At 39.6% G+C, this 27,063-nt stretch overlaps 1 protein-coding gene across 1 annotated transcript in view; it reads right to left on the minus strand.

The window, feature by feature from the left end:
- The window catches only part of DOK6 (docking protein 6), a 354,731-nt gene that overhangs the window by 75,023 nt on the left and 252,645 nt on the right, over positions 1-27,063 (minus strand). The window contains exon 6 of the mRNA XM_026496474.4: positions 11,120-11,258. Within this exon, the coding sequence (XP_026352259.1) occupies positions 11,120-11,258 (139 nt within the window). The remainder of the gene's footprint in view (positions 1-11,119; positions 11,259-27,063) is intronic.

Consider the following 27,063-nt stretch of genomic DNA (forward strand, 5'->3'; position numbering starts at 1 on the left):
CATAAAAATTTTGTCTGAATTGCTCTCTATTATTTCTTTGTTTTTAATAAAGATTTTTTTTATTTTATTGGACAGAGAGAGACACAGTGAGAGAGCGAACACCAGCAGGGGAAGTGGGAGAGGGAGAAGCAGGCTTCCCGCTGAGCAGAGAGCCTGATGCAGGGCTCGATCCCAGGACCCTGGGATCATGACCTGAGCCTAAGGCCGATGCTTAACGACCGAGCCACTCAGGCGCCCCTGAATCGCTCTCTATTGTTTCTTCACCTCGTGTCTCTATTTCTTGGTCTTCAGGGTTTTCAGATTATAGGAGACTGTTAACCTTCCATTTCTTCCCTTGTTTCTTTAGTTCCTTTTATGCTACTTCCATAATTAATTCAGAAAAATGAAAAGTCTGTATTTGAAAATGTGAATGTCCATATTCTCCCGACCTCTGTCCACGGTACAAATCTTGTCCACCATACCTTGGATGTTTAAATCTCCTACACATCAGAGAATGCATTCCTCAGTCAATGTTCAAAACCAGGCATTGAGTCTGTTCACAGACCATCAAGCCATTCTGCTCCATGTCTTTCAATGGAGTCCTGTCATCGGGAACACTAAACATGCATTATTTTTGTGGAGGATTGAAGATGGCTGCATTCAAACACATGGTGTCTGGGCTCCCTTCTCTTAAATCTGGGCTGACTGATGACTGCTCTGATGAATAATGCAAGGCAGACATGACATTATGTCTGTTTTGGTTCTGCCTTTGATGACCTCTAAGGCAGGCTCTCCTTCCCTCCACCTGTCCTGAGTTACTGTGGAAGTCTGACTACTTGGAGACCGTCATGGTTGGAGGAAGCCCAAGCTTACCGTGTGCGCGGGCTGTGTAATTCAAGGTTTGAACCCTTCTTAGACAGTCCAGCAGTTCTCATTTTACAGATGGAAAATCACAACCCACCAAATTCAGGGATTCGTTCAAGGTAAAATCCCAACTACAGAACCTCTAATAGAAAACAGTTCTCTTGATTTCTGAGTCCACTGCCCTTTGGACTTTGATGTGGATCTCTCTTGGGAAAAATGAGTTTCCTCTCGAACATGTTACAATATACAAAAATACAGCTTTGTACTTTGAAAGCACACACCCTGCCAAGAAAAAGCAGGGAGGTCCTGAAAACTGGTGTAATTTTTGTCAGGGTACTGGCCACCAGCACCTTTTCCTGCTTTTACCAAAATAATTATCCAGGTTACCTTACTGACTTTTGCAATTTTCCTTTGTGGTTTTGACTCTGCCTCCTTGACTCTGTGATAAACATTAATGCTAATTTGTGTTCCCCTATATAAATTCATCTATATATTAACAAAAAACTTGCTAACCAATTAATTTTACTTTTGCTGTGTATCTCCCCATTTATTGACTAGAAAATTTAAAGTCATATTTGTACAAATCTCAACAACTGGGAGAGGAAAAAATTAGCATTTATAAATGAGCATTTATGAGTCATTCCCTACGTGCCTGGCAATATGCAAACTGGTTTCATATGTTGTTCCATTTGATATTCATATAAATTGTCAGTAATTATGCCATCTGAACTTTGCAGACAAAGAAAATGAGACTCAGAGGGATAATAAAATTTTTTTCATGGTGACACAGGCAGTGAGTGATGTCTCTGAGGCATCAAAGACCATGATGTTGAAGAGAGAGAAAAATTCTTTCCCTGCCTTCCAAGTCTTCTAGCTGGACTAAAAATTAAATTTACCTGAGACAGGTTCACAGAGAAAAAACCCCAAAGTTTTATTACATGTGCATCGAGGCCCAATAATGAAATTGAGACCCAAGGAAATGATCAAGGCCAGAAGTTTTTATACTTTTAGACAAAGAGACAATAAATCTTTGAGGAACTGGCAGGACAAAGAAAACTTAACTTTGGGAGCTTCTGTTAACAAGGAACTCTAACCAGAATTTGGGCTACCGTAGTAAATTAGTAAAAAGTAACCGGAGGTGCTGACACAGCTTTCTCAGCTCTGAATTCCCTCTCTCTGGTGGTAAGAATGTCTCCCTTTTCCCCGGAACAGGGAGGGTGCCTTTCACATGGGAGATTTACTTCCTGCTTTCAGGGGGACACAGGAGGGTCGTAGTGTCCTTCTTGCAATGCTGTTTTTTAAGTAGCTTTAATTCAAAATAATCAATATGCCAATGTGGCACGTTTTGGAGCAACCTGCCTTTGGTTCCTACAAGGTCATGTCCTCTTCACCACAGTTTACTGTAAAATAAACTACTGGACCCACCTTCTTCAGGGAGCAGATATGAGGAATGCTGCACCAACTGGGTCAATTCCACTGGACCAAGGCAGGAATGCGCATGACTCTCCCCTATGTTGAGAGGAGAAGGCCATGATGGGTGCGGCCCAGTCCCGGAGTTGTCATGCACACACACCGGCTTGGCTGTCTGCACACCTGTTAGCAAACCCCAACTCTATTGCTGCCTTGTCATTTGACCGCAGGCAATGACGTACTAACATTTTTTTTTAAGACTCAGTTTTTCCTTATCTCTAAATTGGATTTAATATAATCCACCTCAAGTGTTGTTATAAATATTTCATAAGATGATTCTTTTAGAGTGAAGAGCACAATGTTTGTCCCACCTGAAGTGCTCAGTAGAAACTGCTGGCTTCCTATGGCGACCAATACATGGGAGAGGCGGCCAACATCAGAGGCATCTCTGTGAACATGTATGTGGTCAAGACATGGAAATGTGTCCAAACTGAGTTATCAAAGGAATGGCAATGAAGGAAGTCACTGTCTTAGATCCAATTCTAAGAGCTTAAAGGAAGTACAAAACCCAAGAAATATGAATAGATGGTCAGTATGGGCAAATCGGAGAGGGAGGACACAGATGGGAGATGGTGAGCGATGCTGGTAGGGTGGTGTGTGTGTGTGTATTTGTACACACACATAACATTAGCCAGGAAAGGCTGGTGTCAGCTTTTCCAGTATGACGAAGAGTTAAGAGATGTGAGTGGCTACGTCAACATGTTCGCTGGTGTGTCTGAGACAAGAGGGACTGGGTAGGGAAATCCACTGTGGAGAAGCAGCCCTAAAATATACAAGTGGTCAGGGGCCACGCTCAGGTAACGTGTGGGATGTATGTCAGAGGTAAGACAAAAAAGTCATGCAGCCTAATAAGGAAATGGTGAATACAAGTACGGTCCCGGTTGAGAACATTTAGTTTATTTGTTCTTGGAAAAGACCTCATGAAACTTGAAAACTGTATAGAAATAGAAACTCCAGAGACCTTTAGGCAGCCAAGCTCGGCACTGTTTGGATTTATTCAAACAGTCCTCTGAAGTTTGAAGGTTTATGGGCAATTGGTTTTTCACAGACTTGACTTAATTTTCAATAGGGGACAACTCACTTAATCTTCCATTTTATTCAAAATAAATGAAAAGGAATTAGAAGATACCTTGGTGAGTTGGTACAAGACTAACAAACACTACATCGTTTGTAGAGTCATTTAATGGAAGTTGCTAGATGTCATTTAGAATTGGACTTTGAAGAGTAGTATTCTCTTTAAACTTGAACCAAAATGGAAGTTATCATTATATGTTTTAAATATGTATTGACCACCATACTTTCAGGGACTGTAAAAAAGCTGAGCTTTAGAATAACATCAGAAATTATTACAAACATACGCATAAATACTTTGAACACCATTCTTATCTGTCATCAATAATGTTTAAGAATATGTATATTCTTTACTCATCTATCAGTCTATTATTTGTAAGTAGATGCATTTACAGAATTACTCTCTAAATACAGGAAATATGATGAATACATATTGAAAGATTAAATTTTACATCTGTTGTAAATAAAATGTTACTATCTTTTGATTTTGGAATGTGTAAATATCTAGAGGCTGTGTTAAAGTTTATATAACTACTTTCCAATGTCTGCACATAATGAAAGCTGGGATGAACTTTAAACAGTGGTTATAAAATTCTACCCACTTAAAGATAACGCTAATTTTTTTCTTTTGCCAGCCTTTTTATGACTTAGCTAATAACTGGGCTTTTACTCAAGACCAGCTCATATTCTAACACTCTGAGTAGATATATTATTGCTCCTTCCTTCCTTCTTTTAAGAAAAGGTAACTAAAGCACAGCAAAGGTAAGTGTCTTACACAAGGTCACACAGCTCTTTCTTTCTCTAGAGCCTACCTGGTTAAGCCACTATGCTGCCCTGCTTCAACTAATACATGTGCCTTCATTGAATACATCCCAGAAATTGACAATTACACTCATACTTTTGAAAGTAAGCTTAATTAACTTCCCATGTGATTCTTACATCAATTTTGTAGACTTTGGTTTGCCCACTACTGGTCTACCTTTTTTCTTCTATTTCACAGCACTGTCCCAAAGAGAAGACGGTCTGATTCTTTGGGTTGTCTGTGTATATGCCATAATTATATGTTTGTGTGCTGAATTATTTTGATTGACCTTTGAAATCTATTGTTTTCTTTAAGGAAATCATTCTCATAATTGCCATGAGCAGATTGTATGCCCATGAATAGGTAAGACTATCATAGTTAAAAAGAGGAAAATCATGCGTATAGAGTTTCCTCATTATTCTTTGATTCTAGAAATAGAGATAAAAGAATAAAATTGTATTTTTTAACATGAAAATTGTACTCTTGCCGGGCAGTCATTTTCCTTACACATTATCAACTCTAATCAAGTTGATTAAATATAAAATATATATATATATATATATATATATATATATATATAAAATGAGTTTTCTGAAGTGACATCCAGAGCACCTACAACTAATTTTAAGAAAACAAGAATATGATATAAATAAAATTTGTGCTACTATATTGTGTTACAGCACCACTCGCCAGAAAAATTACACATTGACCTCTCCCCATTTCTGTCTCATTTGTGCGTTTATGCAGAAATGAGTATTTTTCTTCATGTCTGTGTGTTTGTTTAGAGACTACATTTTCTTTAGTGTTCTGACACTGGAACAACAGTAAGTAAATAGATTAATTAGAATCACAGGTCCACTTTCGTTATCAACTACAATCATTTCCTCTAATTGGGCTTGTGTTGGTTCATTACAATCAGTGTCTATCAATCAGTAAAAGAAAATTTCACAAATATGCAAATGGCGTTTCCCAGCAGGGAACCGGCATTGTCAGTAGCAATGAAAGCTCTTGTCTTATGATTAATAATTGATAATATTGAGCAACATAATCATGAATAGAACTTTGAAGATGAATTTATTAGCAGGTATTCCTATATATTAGATATGACACGCCACTTGCGATCACAAATCACACATTTAAACTTTTTCAGAATTTCTTAAAGTTCTATGAATATTCCTAGAAAAGAAGTTGTAAAAAGTGTTAAAATTTTTTCTGTGTACCACTCATCAGAGTATTTTGCTTCCAAATTTTTTACATTTTCAGTGTAGGAAAACTAGTTATTATTATTTTTTGTAGCAGATAGAGATTCCTGTAAAATGTGAGTATGAAGACTGCCTTCACTAGCAGGGGAGCCAAACTGCCTGGGAGAGAGCCCGTTATGGAAGGCTTTCTCATTTATTCACCGAATTATAAATGAGCCCACGGTATTCATGTTCTAGAAAGATATATGTACTTGAGATGAACTGAAGGATATTATTTGGCTATCCTTGGGAATAACAACTGAGTGTTTTCATAGTACTCCTTAAAACAAGTATTACGGTATTTTGCACACTCTAAGATGCCATCAGTTGAAAGACAAAACACTATTTTATGTAGCACTATGAAAGAATAGAGCTATCAATTAAACTGTAACTCATATTTGACTTGAGAGATGTTAAAATGTGAAAAAAAATGTGCATCTTGGAATGAATGGAATGCAATAGTATTTCCCTATTTATGCAACTATTTAGACAAAAAACATCATTTCAGGGGCTTACTTGGGTAAGTTCTGTGATACACTTTAACTCTAGGAGGGCAAATTCCCTTAATTTCTCTTCGCTACCTGAATTAGTTTTCCACAAAGCCAGCTTCATTCTTTCTCTCTTCTCCTGTGCTCCCCTCCCTTTATTTTTCCCTGAGATGTTTTTGTCATTGGTAACATCTTACCACCATCACAAAATTTCCATCAAAGATACCAAAACCACCCCTTGGGCTTGTTCCTATGGGTAGTGTAAGACAATGCCACTTCTTCAGAAAATTCTTTTCATCTTACGTTATAAAAGGAAATAAGAGAATTTGTTTTCAAATGGTTATTGTTCAAAAGGTTTATTGTTCTTGGAACAGTGAAGTTCTTCAGTTTGTTAAGTGTGTGTTTAACTTGCTTTTATTCTGTATATTTCTAGTAACAAGAGCATGTAAAACGACAAACAATAGAGAAAGAAAACACTCTTTGTTTTCTAAGCAAGAAGTTTTACATGAGACTCTATTATTCTTTTTTTTCTATCCACCAGAGCTTAGGACAACCACAGGATTGATAGCTTTGGACAACAGTGCATGCAGCCAGCCCTGCTGGTGGTGTTTGGGGCGTTAAAGCAATCTTGCTATCTTGCTGGTATTTTAATAACACTGATGCTATTTGTCCTTAAACTACACGGAGTTCTTCTGGTGACCAGGTGGCAGAAATTACTGGAAATAGGAGCATTCCAAACCCTGTTTTTAAAAGGATACACTGTAATTCTTATTATGGGAGGCTGTCCTTCTGCAAATAGGCTTTTAAATTACTTGCAACATTACAAGGTTCGAAGTTACTAATGACAATACCCTTCCTTTTATTTATTTATTTCTGATAAGATATCAGGAAAATTCATTTAAAAAATTTATTCATGTCTTCTCAGTTGCTCTTTATCTATTGGCATTTTATAACATATGGAAAGCTTACGAACACAAAAACCAAATTTAAAAAAAGGACTTCTTTTCATATCGTGTGTGTGTGTGTGTGTGTGTGTGTGTGTGTTATGTGTGTAACAGATCCATGAAAATTAAATTATTTCAGGGCATTTGAGGCCTTGTCATCTCCGATGATTTCAGCCTCACCAGGCAGAATCACAAGGGCACATTTGTGATATGGTTCCTGATAAACAGCTTCTATCACAAAGACAAGAAAAATTTCCTTGATAATGCTGCACCCGGGTGGTGGAGGACCTATAAGTGTTTTTAGTAATAGCATTCAAGAACTCTGATGGTTCTAAGAACAAGAATGATCTCCGTAAAATGGAAACAAATTCTAGAGGTGCCATTTACTTACACATCTAGCTTTAATAATTTCCTCAACGACTTGAATCTTAGTGAATCTCTCAGAAAGAGTTCTAGTTCAAAATTTACTACTGTGGCTTCAAATTCCCATGCACCTCCCAAAACCAAAACCATCCTCTGAAATAAGATGCTTTGGTGTTAACAGGTAAAGAAAAAACAGAGGATTGTTAGCCCCTTTTATGACCATTTTCTGATTCCCACTTGGACAGAAGAGTGAGAAGCTGAAGCTTACATCTGAATGCGAAAGGGGAAGCATGTCGTCTTGTAGTGCGGAACTCATTTTTTGTGGAGGTTTAGTTAAGGACCTTCCAATAAGCTGGTGATTTAAGAAATCTGTCAGGGTCCATTGAGCCCAGGGGGTGTTTCAGTAACACTGACCAAAATCTTGAGATGGCATCATCTTACCAAACTGATGAAGGCATGGAAAATGTTTGACATTTCAAGGAGTAAAAGGAGTGAGATCATCTTTACTCAAGCTGTATAAATTACTTGATCCCACAAACTTCTGGATCACGTGAAAGAACTTTCTTGCTCTTCCGTATATTACCAGGCAGCTTACTGAGCAGCGTAAGCCGTTTACAAACCTGTGAATGGTTAACCCACGGCTAAGCTCTACTTAGAAACTTCTTGGGTCGGTTAGTAGTAATTAATTCTTTTGTTATCTTTCTCAGTGAAGGAAATAAAAATATTTTTAATAGCCTTACAAATTTAATGATTCCTATTATCCAGTATTCTATAGTGCAAATATACCATTTTATTCACAAGGTTGGGGATTTTTTCTAGATATGAGATTCTCAAACAAGAACAGAAACATTGCCTAACTTAGATCATGGAGATATATCAAAGTATGTTTATTCTTGTGTCCCTCCCCAACCCAGGAAGGAGGGTAATAAACAAGGGCCAACCCAGGTTTTAACCACACATGTCGTGTCAAAAGATCATACTGAATTCTCTGTTACAGTTAAGAAATGATTGTTGAGATTTTATTTTTCATTCAAATTTGTTTAAGACAGTAACACTGTTAAATCACCTCTCTTTAAAAGGATGAACTAAATGTATCAGTAGCCTGAATAACAATTGGGGGGCTTTTACTGCTTATGTAGCTCGTTCCTAATTTGATCTCGTAATGTAATAAATGTAAATGTAATAAAAATATGTAAACATTTTCTATGTGCTCAGTAACAATCTCACACGGCCCATTTTTAAAACTGGAAAGCCAATGAGCACTGTCATCTTATTTTGTAGGAGATACATAATAAATAAGATGCATCAGTTTTATATCTGAGGTTTGGGGGTATCTTTCCAACTCCCAAGTTATACTTCTGCCTGGTTTATAGCACAAGCTTTCATTTTATTTAAATAAGCAAATGAAGACTTAGAAGGTGTTTAACTACCATTTCATTATTGTTGGAACTTCTTTTTTCAAAGAGATTTGTGCATGTAGAGGCAGCCTCTTCAAAGAAAAAGTAAAAATTATGTCTGGGAGACCTGGAGATGTTTACTTATGGTCCCAGAATTTGAGGAATTTGGGCAGTTGTCAAGTTGTGGTAGCATGCTCTCTGAAAAACATCAGCTTGGCTTACTCTGAAGAATGCACTAGATATGAAATAATCTTATTAGTCTTAACCTTCAGAGAAAAGCATAGCTGTGGCAATTGAGTTTGAAATTAAACCAAATGCTCTATTTGCGTGTATGCACCAAACTGATGGAGTCTGATTTTGTGATTCTTAGAAACATTTGGTTTCTTTGGTGAGCCTGCTATTTAAACACCTGCCCCACTTTTCCATCTCTGAGCGCCCAGGTCCATGGCGCAACCCCCCCCCCCCCCCCCCACAGCTGTAGCCTGCCCGAGATCTTGTCAGTGGACAGCTGGTCTCTAACCCCTAATAACAATTGCTTGGCTCCGCTCCGGGGACATGCTTCTCAGACGCACAGGACATTATCATGTTTATCACACACGACAGCATCAATAGCAAATGTAAATTAAATTTTGTTTTGCAAATTTTTTGGCACAAGACTGTTAGACATACTTGAAAGGAATTGAAAGATATTATTTAGCGACAGTTGGGAATAACAATTTAGAGTCTTTGCAAACATTACAAGTCTTATAATTATTCAAAATCACTCCTACAGATGGATCACAATCGTAATAATGAACCTTTTCATGGTACTTGCCATGTGCCAGGCCTGTTCTCAGTACTTTACAGATTCTAATGCAAAAATACCTCATAACAACCAAAGAAGAAGGACTATTATATCTAAAGGAAACTGAAACATTTAGAAGTTAATAACCCAAGATAGCCGAGATGATACAGCCAGGAAGTGGTGGATTTGAGTTGTGAACCCAGGACACGTACCAAATGCTCTCCTTTACAGCAGACAATATGGTTGTCAAAGAGCTCTTGGCATCTCTTTCACGACAATACAATTAAATGACCATACTCATGAGCATTTTGCCTGTTCAGAACAGCTATAAGTAAAGCTACAACTGTTGTTAAGCGTCGTTAATTGTTAACTGTTAACTAACAGCAAGTGACATCACAACCGTTAATTTTGGTTGCAAACATCAGTAGACTCTGAAATAATTTGAAATTTGGTAGTTATATTTGCTCATTAAGCCCCTGGATAAATGTCATATTAATTAGATAATTGTTACAGTGGTTTACATTTAACCCAAATCTTTCTGGAAGACTAAATTATACCAATGTCTTAGTAATGCTTCTTCAATTAATCACACAGTCATATTAATAATCCTACTAATATTCAAGCCACTCATTCATCCCTATGAAAAGCCAAATGTCCCGTAGAAAGCCTGGTTTTCACTTGTCATGCTTAGGCATTAGGTAAGCTCTTTAAAGCACTTCCTAGATAGATAAAAATGTGTGTGTAGTATTGACAAAATTAGAAATGCATTAAGAATAACATAAGATCACTTGTTAAATTACTTTTTCTTTTCTTATACTTAAAAGATAAGTTTGTATGTGCCAAAATATTATGTAATGGAGAATTTAAAAACTCAAAACAAATATAATATTACATATAAAACTCTGTCGTCTTTAAGCTGAAACAGAATTATGAGTGTCATTCCGGTGAGTGACCCACCTATTTCCCAAAACTCTACCTGTCCCCTCATTAATGAAATCCAGTGCATCTCTATAAATCTTGAAGAATAGTCACCTCTTAAGATTATGGCCAATAATCATTCCACTATTTACTTTTCACAGAAATTAGTGGTAAAGCAAATAATTTTTTCTCAGCTACTTGAAAAAGTTACTATTTCAGGTTCTTTACCAAATTATGTCTTAGCTTGACCTCAAAGCTGTAGTATAGTTCCAGGACAGGATGACAAACAAATCATTCTGTTGGTAAACAGTATAAGCTCCTTCTGTAAATATTTTATGATTGACTCTGAAACACATACAGAAAGAGAAGTTTCAGAGAATCTAGGACAAATACAAAGACAAAGAGAAAGCAGAATCCTTTCTGGTAGTAACTTAATTTTCCTGATTATTTTGGGCCCACAGTTGAATCTCTGATGATCCAACTGTATGCGGTGATAAGCAGAGAGCAATGTTTCGTATTTCATTCTCTATGCACCCCACCCCTCTTTGGGTAACTGTGCCAATAGGTCATGGGGAGATACATGGAGCACACAGCTCCCTACCTGTGGCCACAAAGAACTTCTTTGGGCATATGCTGAATAGGGCATTAGAAGCATGGGATTCGGTAACTGGGGCGAGCTCTTGGGGCTAGGGGTAGGGGGTGGACACCAGGGTGCTGATGTGAATGGGCCCACATATACATGATGCGCATCAGATCTCAGTGACATTCATTTCCAAGTTACCAAGGAAGGAGCCTTACCCGGGCCTTCTGCTCCATTTCTAGCATTAATCTCTCATGCTGCTCAGCTATGGCCAGTGTCGCAGAATGGACCTTCTGATAGATCATTTCTCCTTCCCTTGTTTGAAAAGTGAATAGTCCTTCTCCTGTGTCACACATTCTGTGAGAATAGAGATAGGGAAAGAGATGGGTCTTCACGTGTTCAAGTGCGTAACAGTTCTCCATGTAAAAGATATCCGTGCCCTGTGTCACCCTCCTCCTTGACTTCCATGGGAGTTAGGGAAGCGGATTCAGCCTTGACCAAGCCAACCAACCAACAAGCATATCTTTAAATGGTACATGAGACAGAACGAAGGGTAAAAACCCATGACTATTTGGAATTTTAAAGATGAAGCGTTCACAACCCTACAGAGAAACAGATACAAGTGGGTTCAGTCACGGCAGTGCAGCACTCACATGTCTTATTATACAAGCAAATGGTTGTTTTCTTTAAGGATTTTCACATCGTGTTATCATAACCCTGTTTCTTATGATTTGAGAGCTTTTGAAATGTAAAGAACTTGAGAAAAATCTGCAATTTTATACTCACTCTGGTAGGAACCAAGAAGACTACACATTTTTTAGTTTATGGATTTGCATACATAGGCTGAATCTTAAACCGAGTGATCCTTAAGCAAATCTTGTGCATCCTAGGAAATGACCTGGCATAAAGACCCTATTTGGATGTGAGGATATTTGGTTGAATTTTGGTTTGGCACTTACCAGCAGTGTGACCTTGGGCAAGTTAAATACCTTGCCTATACCTCCTTTTCACATCTCTAATATAGGAAAAATAGTACTCATCTTATAAGATCTTTATGATAGTTGAAAGACCAATCTAAATATCCACTGTAGAGAAACGAGTGACTTAATTTTAGTATTTTTATCTAATGGACTATTACACAGTAATTACTATGTCATTTCCGAGAGCATATAATAACACTAAAAGTTCTTACTGTGTACGTTTGAGAGGAAAAAAATCAGAATAAAAATTTTTTTGATTATTTAATTATAATTACCTTTTTAAAACATAATCTTCTTGGAAGATTATGTCACCTTGTGAAGGCAAAAGGATTATAGGTAAATTTTATTAACAAAGACTCATTCTAACACAAAAAATATTTCTAATTAATACTTTAAGCCAGCCTTTAAAAATAATTGGAGGCCCTCAGAAAGAGTCACTCTCTATCAATATGATGTGAACTACTCAGATACTGGCTATTAGCTGGATGGCTGTGTCGTTGGTTTTCAGATTATAACATCAAAAGACTTGCACAAGATGTTCCTGAGGCCAAGCTATGTCTTCCAGCACCAAAAGGATTTTGGATTCTTCTCTATGACTCTCCAAGGGGTTTTCGGTAGAAAAGAAATGTCTCAAGGGTCTTCAGACATTACAGAGGCTGCGAATGCCATCCCGTAGGGCCCTATAATAGCCAGCACTTAGCTTCTGTGAAAAAGATCTTAATAAAATTCACACAGCGTGAAATGGAAAGTCTGGGGGGAAAATGAAGCATTTTCACAAAGTGAAACAAATGAGCTTTCTTTGTTGATTCAGAGGAGTAACGAAGTCCTACAGCCCGAGTGGGCGACGATGGACACGTGGTGAGCCAGCCTGTTCCGACGTGAGTTCTGTTCATTGTCATCTGGAAAGCACTGCTTATGAGCCCTCGGAAATGAGATAATGAAGACACCGACTGTCATTTCTCAGTCATAGAAAGGCAGAGGGCTAACTTCCTGGGACTCAGCCGCCCAGAGAGGATCTGAAAGCTCTCGGAAGGTTTCCTCCAGCCTCTGAAACACAGACTCCTATCAACTCCAGCCTTTCACCAGCAAACAAGGAATGAAAACGTGCTAGCTTTGAAAAGTGAAGTCATTTTTGGTCAAAGGTGGTCTTTCTTCAATGCGGGTCGCTACAGCCAAGCTGGTCACACTTCTAAAGTGAAATCAGTTCAGACTTACTGACTTTTGTCTGCAGTGTTGGAATAAACAGCTTAGGTTTCCCTGCTTATTGTTTAAAACGTGTCCTCTTGGGGCATGTAGGAAACAGATAGATTTACTCCTTCTTATATGTCCGAATAGTTTTGTGGGAGCAAGCCAGTACTAGAGCAGATGGGGGGAGAGATGCCGTCATTCGGACTTGCTACTCCATGTGTGGTCCACACCGGCCTCACTGGGAGCCTGTCCAGATTACTGGATCGGAGCCTGCATTTTCTAGATCCCAGGTGACTCCTCTGCACATTATAGTTTGAGAAGCACTGGCCCACAGAGTTCTTTCTACACGTCACCATTTCATTAAACAGGAGCGAGAGATGACACTCGGGACCCAAATGAGGACCGATCAGAAGCTGTGTTTGCTCAGCTTTAGATGGTGACATAGGTCACCAAAGGTCAGAAAGGAAACACCATGACAACAAGGACAAAAAACCTAAAAGAATCCTTTCCTTAAGTGGGGAAGAGCTGAGAGAGAGGTGCTACCTTGAGTATCCTAACCTCCTAGCCACTAACATGCGCGTTCCTCAATTGCATTTATTTGGAGATAAGGTGAGAATGCGGACACTGTATGCTTGTCTTGGCTCCAAACTGAATTTGATTGACATTTATAGACAATTACAACTGTTAGCTCTCTTTCTACTTAACAAGGTATTTTCACAAATTAATACTTTTTCTTATCAAAAATTCAATGTTAAAGAATATAATCTCTAAGATCCCTTCAGCTTTAAGGAACAAACTAGAGCCTCATAAAAATGCTAAGTAGGACGGACACACTCATTTCCAGGGTGGTTTTTGTTTTTGTTGCTTGTTTTCGACACTGTGACCTAGGGGACGTTATAACAGTACAGGATCCATAGTCAAAGGGCACAGATTTCAACCATCACGTGGCCGGTCATGCCCATTAATCCCTTAGTTCACTGTAAGGCAGGCAGGCAATGTTCTGACCCGAGGATGAAAAGGATGGAAACATACAGGACTCATTGCCTCTGAGGCTCTGCAAGGAGTGGGGAAGATAGGCATTGTTGTGAGAAGGACACACTTAACCGCAGTGAGTGCTAGCAGGGTGAAGCATGGGGGGCTGACCTGAACACATTATTTTACCAATTCAGTCCCTTATCTATAAAATGGGGGCAAAAAGACTTGTTACGAGATTGTTTCCTTTTGTCTTTTAATGAAACCAAGTGACAATGGTCAGGAAGGGATGAACTCAGTAGGCCATGACTGCCCAAACCCTGCACAGTCCAAAGAAAGGCCTGTGTTTGGGGGGTGGGGTGTCCCTTGGCCAGTTTCTGGACTATAACCTATGAGCCTTTGGAATATTCAGCCTGAATATTTTTGTGTGTCTGAGGCCTTGAGCCATGCTGTACCAATTTGACCGGATGAGTTTATCCTAACTTTATGCCTGTTTGGCTCTGGTGGAGGCTGGAGGCTGAGTGGCTCACATTGATCCCGTGGACTCTGCCTGCCTATGTAACTGATCCTTAGTAAAACCCTGATGCTAAGGCTTGCTGTAGCTGCCCGGTTAACAAGGCTTCCCGTGTCTTTCACACATCATCGTGGGGGAAACAAGCACATCCCGGGTGATTGCCCTGGGGGGTCCTGGAAGCCTGAGCCTGTCCCTACTGGCCTTCCTCACCTGCACTTCCACTGTAGTAACCATAACTATGAGCAGCTTCACCTTTTCTGAGTCCTGTGTCTTTCTAGAGAAACACTGAGCCTGAGGGGGTGTTGGGGACCCCTCCACACAAGGCAGCCAGCATTTGTTAGGTTGTCAATAGGGTTCGATAGAGTAAGAGTCTAAGAAAATCCTAGTATTTTCCCTCAATGGCTCTTTTTCTTTCTTTCTTTCTTTCTTTCTTTCTTTCTTTCTTTCTTTCTTTCTTCTTTCTAGATTTTATTTGTTTGAGAGAGAGAGCGAGAGAGAGCATGAGCTGGGGGAGAGGCAGACTGCCCACTGAGCAGGGAGCCCGATGCGGGGCTGGATCCCAAGACCATGGGCTCATAACCTGAGCCCCAGCCGGACGCTTCACTGACTGAGCCACCAGGAGCCCCTCAACGGCTGTTTTTCAAATTCCATTTATCCTCTCCTTCTCTATCCCATCTCCCCACTCACTTCCACAGTCTTTCAAAATAACAGTACTCCCAATCTAGTCTCTGCTGTGTTCTCATAAGGACCAACCAGAGTTCACTTGAATGAATGTCTTTGTTCAAAGGAAACAGAACTCCAAATGAGGTGCTGCACTATGCAGGGTTCTCCCAGTTCCCCTCAAAGAGGAGAAACCGCTCTAAAAGAGGGTCCCCTGGAGGCAACTTCACTTGAGAATATGCCCTACATACCATGTAAGCTATTAATGACTGCCCTCCTTTTCCTGCCTTTAAATCTCAAACTTAACTCTGTATGGTTAAGTTCCAGTCTTTTTCCAAATGACAAACAAAAGAAATTCACCAAATCAAAAGTTATGGGAACACTTTACTTTTAAAAAGTGAACACAGATACTTTAAAATACGTATCTGTGAGTCTTTAGATACAATTTTACTACAGATGAATCTGTCCACCTCTGGCAATGTTGTCCACGTTCACGGCTGTATGACTTCATTCTCAGTGTAAGTTTTGCAATACTGTAGACATATTTCACAGCCAAATATTTACCCTATGTGAACACAAAAATTTTTTTTAATGTTTTTTTTTATATTATGTTAGTCACCATACAGTACATCCCCGGTTTCCGATGTAAGGCTCGATGATTCATTAGTTGCGTATAACACCCAGTGCACCATGCAATATGTGCCCTCCTTACTACCCATCACCAGTCTACCCATTCCCCCACCCCCTCCCCTCTGAAGCCCTCAGTTTGTTTCTCATAGTCCATAGTCTTTCATGCTTCATTCCCCCTTCTGATTACCCCCCCTTTCTTTAACCCTTTCTCCCCCTACCGATCTTCCTAGTTCTTATGTTCCATAGATGAGAGAAATCATATGATAATTGTCTTTCTCTGCTTGACGTATTTCACTTAGCATTATCTCCTCTAGTGCCGTCCATGTTGCAGCAAATGTTGAGAACCCGTTCTTTCTGATAGCTGAGTAATATTCCATTGTATATATGGACCACAACTTCTTAATCCAGTCATCTGTTGAAGGGCATCTCGGTTCCTTCCACGATTTAGCTATAGTGGACAATGCTGCTATGAACATTGGGTGTGCACACAAAAATTTTAAACTCTCAGCAATGCAGAAGAGCGGAGCACTTTCCTGAAAACCCCGTGGTGTTATCTATTCAGTATTTAAAATTTAATGTTTAATTATAGGAAGTAATGAAATTCTTCAAAGCACAGCCTTTCTGCAGAGCGGTTAAAACCAATTAACACTTTTATTCCATTAACAGTTTAATCTTTATTGTCATTTAACAATGCAGGCATTTACTTTCTTTTTAGCAGCTACGAAAAGGCTGAAGTTTCTATGAGCTCTTGTGAGTCAGACTTGGATCTGGGGTAAGAGAGTGCAAGCAAAATGGACAAACAGACAAAAGCAATTGGATAGCAAGTCCAGAAATAGACCCAATTCATATGAGAGGTAAATATGTGAAGAAAGTGTCAACTCCAGACTGTAAGGGAAGCTGCACTCTCCAATAAACTGTGTTGGACACTGGTCATTAGAAAAAATATTGCATCCACATCTCTACCTCCAGTGATAAAAACTGCAGAGAAAGCAAGTGAAAAAAAAAGTAGTAGAAGAAAATACGGAAGAATTCCTATATAAACTCAAAGGAGGAAGGAGTTTCAAGCTGTGATCCAAGCCAAAAGGTGACAAAAGAAAAAATGAATGAATCTGCCTGTAAAAAACTTTTTTAAAAAAGACAAAAGATATCATACATATTAGCAGGCAAATAAAAACTAGGAAAAATATTTGGAACTCACAACACCTGATGACTTGTCATCTACAAAGTAGGTATATTGTGTCAGTACTTTTTTCAGAGGGTTGTTTGAACATTAAATGAATTAATATATGTAAATCCGAAAACAGTGTATGTTATTATTATTATTCATTAAATAATAGTACTATTATCACTAATACTGTCAAAATAGATACCTAAAACACAGTGCTAAATGAGAAAAGGGTGACAGTAATATGTATAGTGAACTAACGTTTTCGTAAAAAAAGTATGTCTTTGCTTGCATGTACATGAAACTCCGGATGAATGCACAAGAAAGAAACCGTATTTTTTTTTTAAAGACTTATTTATTTATTATTGAGAGAGAGAGAGAGAGAGAGAATGTGCGCTGGGGAGAGGGGCAGAGACTGAGTCAAGCCGACTCCATGCTGAGCAGGGCAATCCCAGGACCCTGAGATCATGACCTGAGCCAAAACCAGGAGTGGGATGCTTAACTGATTGAGCTGCCCAGGCACCCCTCACTAATACTTCTTTATGTAAATGGTCAAATTAAAAAAAGAAGTGCTATTAATTTATTAATTGAATTTTAATTAATTAAAATTAAATCAATGTTGAATTCTAAAACAAGGGTACTCGCACAGGGTTTTTGTGAAGATATACTGTATATAATGTGCCTAGCTTGGTCTCTGTCACTTAGCAAATACACTTTTACTGTTACACTTATAAAATACTGTGCTGATCATTTGGGGCCTCCCTTCCAATTGACACCCACCCACCCACCCCCACACACACACACACTCTCTCTCTCTCTCCAGTTTAGCACAGACATCTGATCTGATTTTCAAGACAACCAGGTTTGCCGAGTTCTGGTTTGTAATGAGCTGAAATAACAGCACCAATTGTAGCAGTGGTGAGAACAGCAGCCAGAGCTCAGGGGCAAGGACTTCGGCCAGGCTTGGGGTTGAACACAGCACGTGCATTACCTCACTGAGCCTCAAACACCTGCAAGGACCTCACTGCTTTCCCTTACAGAAAATACCATCCTAAGTAGGTGAAGGAATCTGCCCAAGGTCATTGAAATGTAAGTGGCTGAGCTGTGGTCTGAACTCAGACCTGTGATTTTAGAGGGAGGCTCATTATCACTAAGCTAGATTTTGTTCATTCACGATGAGAAGCAGAAATGCATGCATAATTCTTTAATTATGAAAAGCTCTGTAGTGGAGAGAAAGAGAGAGCTCAGCACAGGGCCTGGGATAGAACAGTTTGAAGGTGCTCTCTCCCTCTCCAATGCTGTTCCTTTTCTGTCAAACTAAGTTCCCGAGAGTATTTCTCAACGCTGTGCCCTTACAATGCATGTTAAGGTAGATCAGTCCATTAATCAATACAACAGGTGAATTGCAGTCAAACCCTCCCTGCACGCCCAAATTCATGTCAAATCCTTTGTAAGGGGGAAGGTACAGTAGAACATTTGCCAGCCTCTCTGCCTCCTGACTGTATTATTGTATGGCTCCAAACATTTAATGCATATAGTGGCTGTTGGTTGATTTCACTGTTGGGACCTTAGGGATACAATGTTTCCCTCAAACAAGCTGAGAAACCTGATCCTGCAAGGAGATCCTGATTTTAGTCCAGGACCTGCTGGAAATTAGTTTTGTGAAATACCTTTTTGATCCTTTATAAAACTAAGTGTGTTTTTTTTTAAATGAAAGAGTTGATCTAAGTGATCTCGAGTGTACAAATCTGTCTGAAGATCAAGTCTTCTACTTGTGATGGCCAAATCACAATCACATTAGTTAAAATATTGCCATCTTTTTGAGTATTTTCAAAGTTTTAATGTTATTCTATTTTATTTACCTTTTCTTACTTTTGAATTTTCTCCTTCAGTTTTTCAACTTAATGCAAAAGTCAATAGAGTATCCCCCAAATTTTGGCTTTAGTGAATTCTTAAAAAGAGATACCTATAAGATGCTTTTCTACTTACCTTCCTTTCTGCCTCAAAAATTTAGAACTGAGAAATCCACCAGGTGGAGATGTGAGGTAAGTCATAACACTTTAGTTGCTATTTAATTACTAATATATATGATCACAAATTACTACCAATATCATTATTATATTGCTACATTAGATGTTCATGAGGGGTTAGGGCAAAAAAAATTTTTAAAGGCTTACAGCTAATTTTATATTCACCCTGTATACATATCTTCTGGTGGCTTTATTGGGAAAATATTGGATACTCCTTGAGGATTAGGGGTTTAACATCCTTAACCCCCAGGGCAATCACAAAAAACACCTAATGTACTCCATAGGCTTGTGGACTGAAAGACTTGAAAATTATCAGTATGATGGCTACCTGACAAGTATTGATTTTGTAGTCCCTGAGAGTGAAAAATAAAACAAAATAAAATATAAGAGAGATTTTTTTTTTCTCCCTAAGAACAGTTCCCTGGTGTTAGTGTTAAGTTCTTCTGAATGGAATAGGCCAAACCATCACAAAGAGAACAGAGAACTGATCCCTCTTATGTTCCTGGCTGACATATACTAGTTCTATTTTAAAACCATTTGGGGGAGGCTGGGTGTAGATCATATGAAACAGCTACCGACATAGACTCAAGCCGATTTGTCTGGGAAAGAGCTAATAACAAAAGCAAGTCGAGCGAAAACTTAAATTCTGTCATTTAGAAATTATACTTCCCTTTTAAAGTGAATTTGACTGCCAAGATATGGTTGGGAAATTTTTACAGTTTAACATGTAAGTTACTAATATTTACTCACTGAATTAGAGGAGTTATGCTTCTCCTCACCATTTTGAGAGGAGCCTAAAAATGAGATCATTATATTCCCTCAGAGCAAAAGAGCCTGTAATCAGGGCTTACAAATTATGTTTTTATTCTCTTTTTGCACCAGACATAGTTAATGAAGGTAATTTTTAAATTAAAGATAATTTCAGTGTCACAAGCGACTGGGGAGGAAAGTGTTTAAGCTATAGCCAAAATAGAAAAGAAATGCAAGACTATATTTGATTTTACTATACTTGATTACAATCTTTCCTTTTCTTTTTACGTTTTTTTTATGCATTCATTGACTTTTTTTGGACATCAACCAATCACATATCAGGCACTGATCAGCTTCTGGAAAATATTTTTAAAAATCATATTAAAAAAGAAGTAAATAGTAAATATTAACTCATGAGTTGCATTTACTCACATATATATTTACCTTTTCATTTAAAAACTTAGCAAATGAGTAGGTGATTATATGAAATACAGAACATAACACATTTTGGAGATTAAAAGCTAATGAATTGGTTATCTTTATTGTGTTAAAATTTTCTACAGAGGGTTTTTTTTTAAGATTTTATTTGAGAGAGAGAGAGCACAAGCAGGGGGAGCGACAGAGGGGCAAGGAGAAGCAGGCTGCTCACTGAGCGGACAGCCTGACAGGGGACTCCATCCCAGGACCCTGGGATCATGACCTGAGCTGAAGGCAGACGCTTAACCCACTGAGCCACCCAGGCGTCCTTCTCTAGAGGATTTTAGTTGACAGATCACTGACACGGTAAAACATTTAGTCTTTTATTGCCATTACCAAAACAAGCCACCCAGTAAAATGACACAATCATTCTGACATACTGAGGGCAAATACTGATGGGTATTACAAAAGGTGTGACCATATCTTCAAGTTAACGCTGTTTCATTTGTTTTGAAACAGAAATGAAACTTTAGTGCCATGGTGAAAACATGAATTTACTTAAGTTTTAAAAATTGAAGAATTTCAAATGCAACTACCTAGATCCAGGTTAATAGATTTTAAACCTTAATTTTTAAACTCCATTTAAACTTTAAATTGAATCCTTTAAACACCTCAATTGGGGATATAGTCAGTGCTATTGTGATGGTGTTTTATAGTTACAGAGGGGCTCCACTTGGGGCAAGAGGAGCAGAATGTGTAGAGATCTTGAATCAAAAGTTGTATACCTGAAACTAATGTAATCCTGTGTGTCAACCAGACTCAAATAAAAAATAAATAAAAATCTGAATTGAAAATATGGTGAGCAGATCATTTGAGTCACCTTTAAAGTAGAAGCTAAGAATTGGAACCAATATTTCCCCATCATACATACAAGTGTCAAGCCTTTTATGTTATCCCTTGGTATCTTTGACCTCCTTAGGTGTAAGAATTTGGTACTCGTCAAGGTTCATACCGATGTATTCTAGGTAAGGGCTGACCAACCATCTCTGTGTTTCCCCTGATGAATCCAGTATAAATCAGTATTATGGCACTTCTAACATCTCAGCACTTTTAATTTTACATACCTTCTTCCTAACTTGGTTTTTAATATAAGACATGAAAGAAAGGAAAATCACATTGGCTCAAAAATCTTAAAAATCTAGAGACAAAGCAGAAACGATTCAGGATTTTTTAGGGGAGCTGACTTCTGAGAATATAATTCCTTCTACTGTTTGAGCAGGTTTTCCATCCCTCCCCCCTCCCACTCCTGATCCACCTTCATCTCCCATCTACTTCAAATAGTTTCTAGATTCCTACATACATCAAGTCATGGAACAAAGCAAATGACAGAAGACATACTAATACTGAACGTTCCAAAAAAGAGGTAAAGAAATGGAAGTTGCATACCTGAAAAAAAAATTACTTATTTTATTCTTACCCAATTCAGGTTTTCAGTATTCCTGTTTTTAAAGCCAGAAGGTTTGGCTACATGATAAATAAGGTCTTATTTCAAATATATTAGTTCCTAACTAAGCTGTGACTTAGTTCCATTTGAGGGGATAGTTTGCTTTAAACTCCATTTAGTAATAGCTGTGTTTCAAGAGGTGGTTAATACCAGTAAAACATGATTTACTATGTTGTTTCTTCAGTCCCGACTTGGGTACTTTTACTTTTCCTTAGTAACTTCCATGCAAAGGTTAAGAGAAGGGAGGTGTATAGAGTCATCCTGCTACTGCCCAGGTGTTCATGGAGAAAGGGCATGGCCCCATTACAAACCTGCAGGTCATATCAAGGTTCATTTACATCCACCTCAGACCAAGTGCAATTTATCATTTATTGAGCTTCAATAGTCACTTGACTGCCATCGGAAATTCTCGCTCAAACTGTCTGCCTCACATCCTGAAATCACCCTTATAGAACCAAGAGCCCACTCTTCATGGCGGGCGTGTTGGATTCTTTTACATGCCAACTTGACTAGGCCACAGGGTGCCTAGACTTTGAGTTAAACAATGTTCTTGTTGGGGGGGGGAGGTTTATAGATGAGATTAACGTTTGGATCTGTAGACTAAGTGAAGCAGACTGTCCTCCCCACCGTGGGTGGGCCTCATCCAATCCACTGGAAGCCTGAACAGAAGAAAAGGGCATAAGGGAGAATTCATTCTTTCTGCTTAACTATTTTTGAGCTGGGACATTAGTCGTCTCCCACACTTGGACTAGAATTTACACCACCAGCTCTCCTGGGTCTCCAGCTTGCTCAGTGCAGATGGCGAGACTTCCCTGCTTGATTAATCCAGCCGTCACATCTCTGTCTTCGAACCCTGCCAGCGCTCCCCTGTGCCAGTGGAAATCCCACATCCTGTCTCTGGGCATTTGCAAGTGGTGAGTGGGATCCATGTCCCTGATGTGACAAAAATCATGTGGGTGGTGGGGAGAGCAAAGAATGGAGAAAACTAGACTTTACAAGAGGAATGTATTTCTGTTTTCATTTTTGCTTCACTACGGACGTAGCTCTTCCAGTTCTTTCTGCTGAGATCTAAACAGACTTTTGCTTTCTGAGTCAGTGTGTGGTGAAAAGAGAAGAAAACTACTGCCCACCACACCCACGAGGTGCCACTTTCTATTCCCCCAACACAGCCCTAGACTCAGCATGACTTGTCACGCAAGGGCACCTTGTTACTCAAAGGCACTTTCTCCCTAATCTGCCAAGGGTTTTTATTTGCTTTGAGTACTATTATTACAGCAAAAGAAATATGAAGTCATTATTCTGCTTCCGAAATTTAGAGTTAGATTTGAGTCTCTCTAGCAGGTTTTTATAAATTTTCAAAAGCCAGGTCTAGATGACTAAGTCTGAGTTTTATTATATATCTTGGCTAGAGAGAAACTGAGACATGACTTAAGAGAGGACTCTGTTCCTTCCAGATCTGGGTGATGGTGGGAAAGAGAAAACAAAAAGAGAAAGCACTGGGTGAGGCTTACATACCCTGATGTCTCCTATCTGGAGTGGAAATTCTGGAGAAGACAGGAATTAATAAACTGGCATCTAGATTGAGCCAATGGCCCTATACTTGTGACTCAGTGTAAGGCCTCAGCTAGAGGCAAAGCATCTAGAAAGTTCTGTGCAGAGGACTGGGGTTGAAGAAGAGGATATGAACCTTCTAAGATTAAGGAAAATGCTTTGATCAGTGAATCCAGTGACAATAGCCAGTATATTCCCCCAAAAGGCCAAAATGGATAGATTAAGCAGATTCCAGTGTGGGGCAGACCAGACCAGATGGTGCTTGATCTGAGCTTCCTTTACTACCTAAAGCCATGTAAGTCGGCTGTCTGATCAAAGAGCATACTACATAAAACAGAAGAAGGCGGAGGAAACCAGTATATTACCAAGATGACACACCCCAAAAGGACAATTGAAAATGGCAAGTTAAAATGACCTCCTTCTCATTGGGAGGGGGCTTATGAAAAATATTAAATAGAAAATAAAGAATCTCCATTATCTTCGTTCAACTGAGTTGTATTAAATTCTAGAGCCAGCCTTAGTTGGGAAATAGTTGCAAATTCAAATAGCAACATCCTCACTCCCTTGCCTGTGAAACTAATTGGCAAAGGTTTTCATCTCCTGTGATCTCACATTACCTAGTCCTCGGGTCAGATCTACAGGCTTTCCAAACATATGTGGGGAAAAATCTTTCCAAGTTTCTGCCAACACACTTTCCAGTTCCTCCACCATATCGTTCCTAGCTTTCACAATCATTTGAGGGTATGGAGTAAAATGAATGCATTTTATTTTGATTGGTGTTATTACTGAAGAGGCTTTTGCCATTGATAGAAAACCACAGGAAGAGCCAAAACCAAAAAATGTATTCTTAGATGTTGAGCCTAGAGGTTGATTTGTGCCAGAACAACCTCCAAATGGCCTCAATGTCAGGAGAGGCCAGCTGAAGAAGGGGTCACTAGGGAAGGCACACGTGACCCTCCACACCTGAGTTAAGAGAGTGTGAGTGAGCCAAACACAACCTTTCAGGTGGCATTACTGCTGGTAAGAAAGTGGAGAGAGAGTATGGGGTGAGAGAGAGAGAGGAGAGAAGCAGCAAATACACACACACACACACACACACACACAAGATGCATGGGAAAGGTCAGTGAGTCAGATGGTGATAAAAATCGACAAGGACTGAGTCGAGAAAATGATTATTCAAACAAGCTCTTGTTCTCATCCTTCAGTGAATGAGCTGGCTGTAGCCTAAGGACAGAAAAGGTCTCAGGAGCCAGAAGGAGAGAGTGAAGATCAAAACAAGCAGGGAAAACAGTCAACTTTACAATGTAAAAGTTATTTTCAGAGTCCCATGTGCAGAGAATATTCTAGATGGACCTCTCCTTGCTTCTTCTGCCCACAGTCCGGGCTGAGCGGACTGACCACATTTCCCTGATAACTTAAGCTGCACAGGGGCGAGACTCAAATTTTCCCATCAGTGACTTAAGCTAGGAGGAGACAAGGCTGTGCCTCAGTGTTAGTGGCTCAGTGGTGGAGACTCAGGAGAAGGTGAGCAGGGTCTTGGGGAGGGTCCGTGGCCTCTTCCTGAATTTTCAGCTCTCTGCTCTATTTTGTCTAATGTGAGGTAGGATTTACTTCATGTGATGGATTCCATAAGGCTTCAGATGGAACTGATTCTGGGACTGATTGGGACTGATTCTGTATTTTAAATAAACAGTTTAGTCTGTGACTTGTGCACGCCTAAGTTTGAAACTAGAGATCTTAGAGCAAGCCGGACAGTTTCCGCTCCATGCAATGTAGGCGAGAACTAAGGACCGCGCAGTCCTCTCTCCCAGGATCAAATCCTCATGCGCTTGTTCACTCCCTCCACATTTCTCTATCATTCACGGTGTGCAAGCACTTGGCCCGGCAGCGGACAGCGGACAGGCTGCGCGGTGACAGGTGGTGATGTGGGAAAGCTACGCAAGGGAGATTCTGGTGCTTCTGCACGTAGTTCCTACTCTCTCCACCGCCTCCGGTTCACCACATCTCCACGCCTGGGCCCAAATCCATTCCTCTCATATTTCCAGAAATATCTCCAATCATTAATTAAGCCCCTTCAAGAGAGTTGAGGCAGGCTGGCGGTAGGAATGAAATTAATTACTTATGTAACTGAGAGGTATTTCTAGAAATAGAGTTTTTGATTTCCTGCAGGGGGCAATTTCAAGTCTGTGGAGGGGAAAGTCAGGACCACGTGGATGTTGCTAGCCAGAGGGCTGCCTGGAGATCCTAGTTTCCTGGTGTGTCAGGAGGAGAAAAGGTGATAAGAAAATCCTAACCTAAAGACATGCCAACTTAACATTCCTTACAGCTATGGCAAGAGCTGGTCAAGGCACCTGATGCAGCTAATTTAAGAACTGGCCCCCCTCAGAGCTCCCCAGCTTCCCTGCATGAGTGGCCAGGCAGAGAGAGGGAGACGACAGAAGAGCGGGCTGCCCAGCATTCTCTCCGCCACCTGCTCAGCTCAGGATGACATGCTGTGGAAGCCCCAAGGAGGTGGGGCTTTCTGGCAATCTTCTCTGCCAGTCTCAGCCTGGCACCAACTGTTGTGAAGACTGGAATAAAAATGCCATAAGGAAAGTAGTTGAGAGAAATTTACTCGTTTACCCTTGAGACCTAATGGGGATTCAAGCAGTATGCATTTTATTTTATTTTTCTTAATGGTCAAAGCCCTTGGCTGCATAGTGTAAGTACCTATCATGGATCAAAGCAATCTTAGTGAAAAATATTCCTTTCAGCTTTGCTAGTTGTTAAAGCTCCATGAAGTGCTCATTTTAAATGCTATCTTCTCGATGAACAAAAAGATCATTTGTTGTTAAGTTGTATCTGTATGATTTCATTTTTTTCTTATTGCGTATAAGGATGTTTACAGAATCTCAATTATATAATGTTTTGTATTGCTCTGTTATCTACAATTCTAAATGCTGGAGCTATAAAGTTATCTTATGTTTATATAATTCATACCATTTTTTTTTCTACCTAGGGATTGATTACTCATTTCAGTTCCCAACAGTTATTTCTCTAGCTACTTTAATTAGGTTTTCCTACAAACTGAAGGGGAGAAGGCATAAGCAAGGTAGAAAACAAGAGAATTGAAGAGCAAATCTCCTGTTTCTTTTCAATTTATGTCAAAGGAAGTGGTAAAGGTTTTGAGAACAGGGTTAGAAGATTGAGTGGCACTGGGGGGCCCCTAACAGCGGGAAGGAGAATGTGCCAGGCTAAGGCGATGTGTTGGGAGGCAGGCGCCATCCTGGGAAACACATGGATGAGGAGCCCGAGGGCCTGAGCTCAGCTCTGATGCTTTGGAAAAGTCACTTGACCCCGAGTCTCAGCTGCTCACCTATAAAACTATTCGCCTTACGCACTTTATGGGATTGCTAGGAGGATCAAAATGTGAAAGCATTTTGGAAACTGTCAAGCACTTTGAAATGAAAGATATTATGAGTGTGATTATGAGAGATGGTTTCACAAAAGCATACAGTATCTGGAGACTAACACTAAAACATCCTCCTTAGCAAATGTCCTCCTGCTGTGCTTCTGAATACCCTTGGCCTCTGCTCCATCCCCGGATGGTGCTGCATTTTCTGTGTTTGGAGGTGGTGTTTCCTGGTCTCAAACTGTGACCCACAAGGCCTCTGACAGGCCAATCACACCCTAGTGTGTGCTCTGTCAAACCAGCAATTGTCCCCGTAAGAGAATTTGCCTGTGAAAAACTGCTTCCCCTGGTAAAGTGGCAGCCTTCCACGGGGGAAATCTGCCTTCTGCTTCCACCAACACAGACTGTGT

This window comes from Ursus arctos, unplaced genomic scaffold (genome assembly GCF_023065955.2).
Source record: "Ursus arctos isolate Adak ecotype North America unplaced genomic scaffold, UrsArc2.0 scaffold_17, whole genome shotgun sequence".
NCBI lineage: Eukaryota > Metazoa > Chordata > Mammalia > Carnivora > Ursidae > Ursus > Ursus arctos.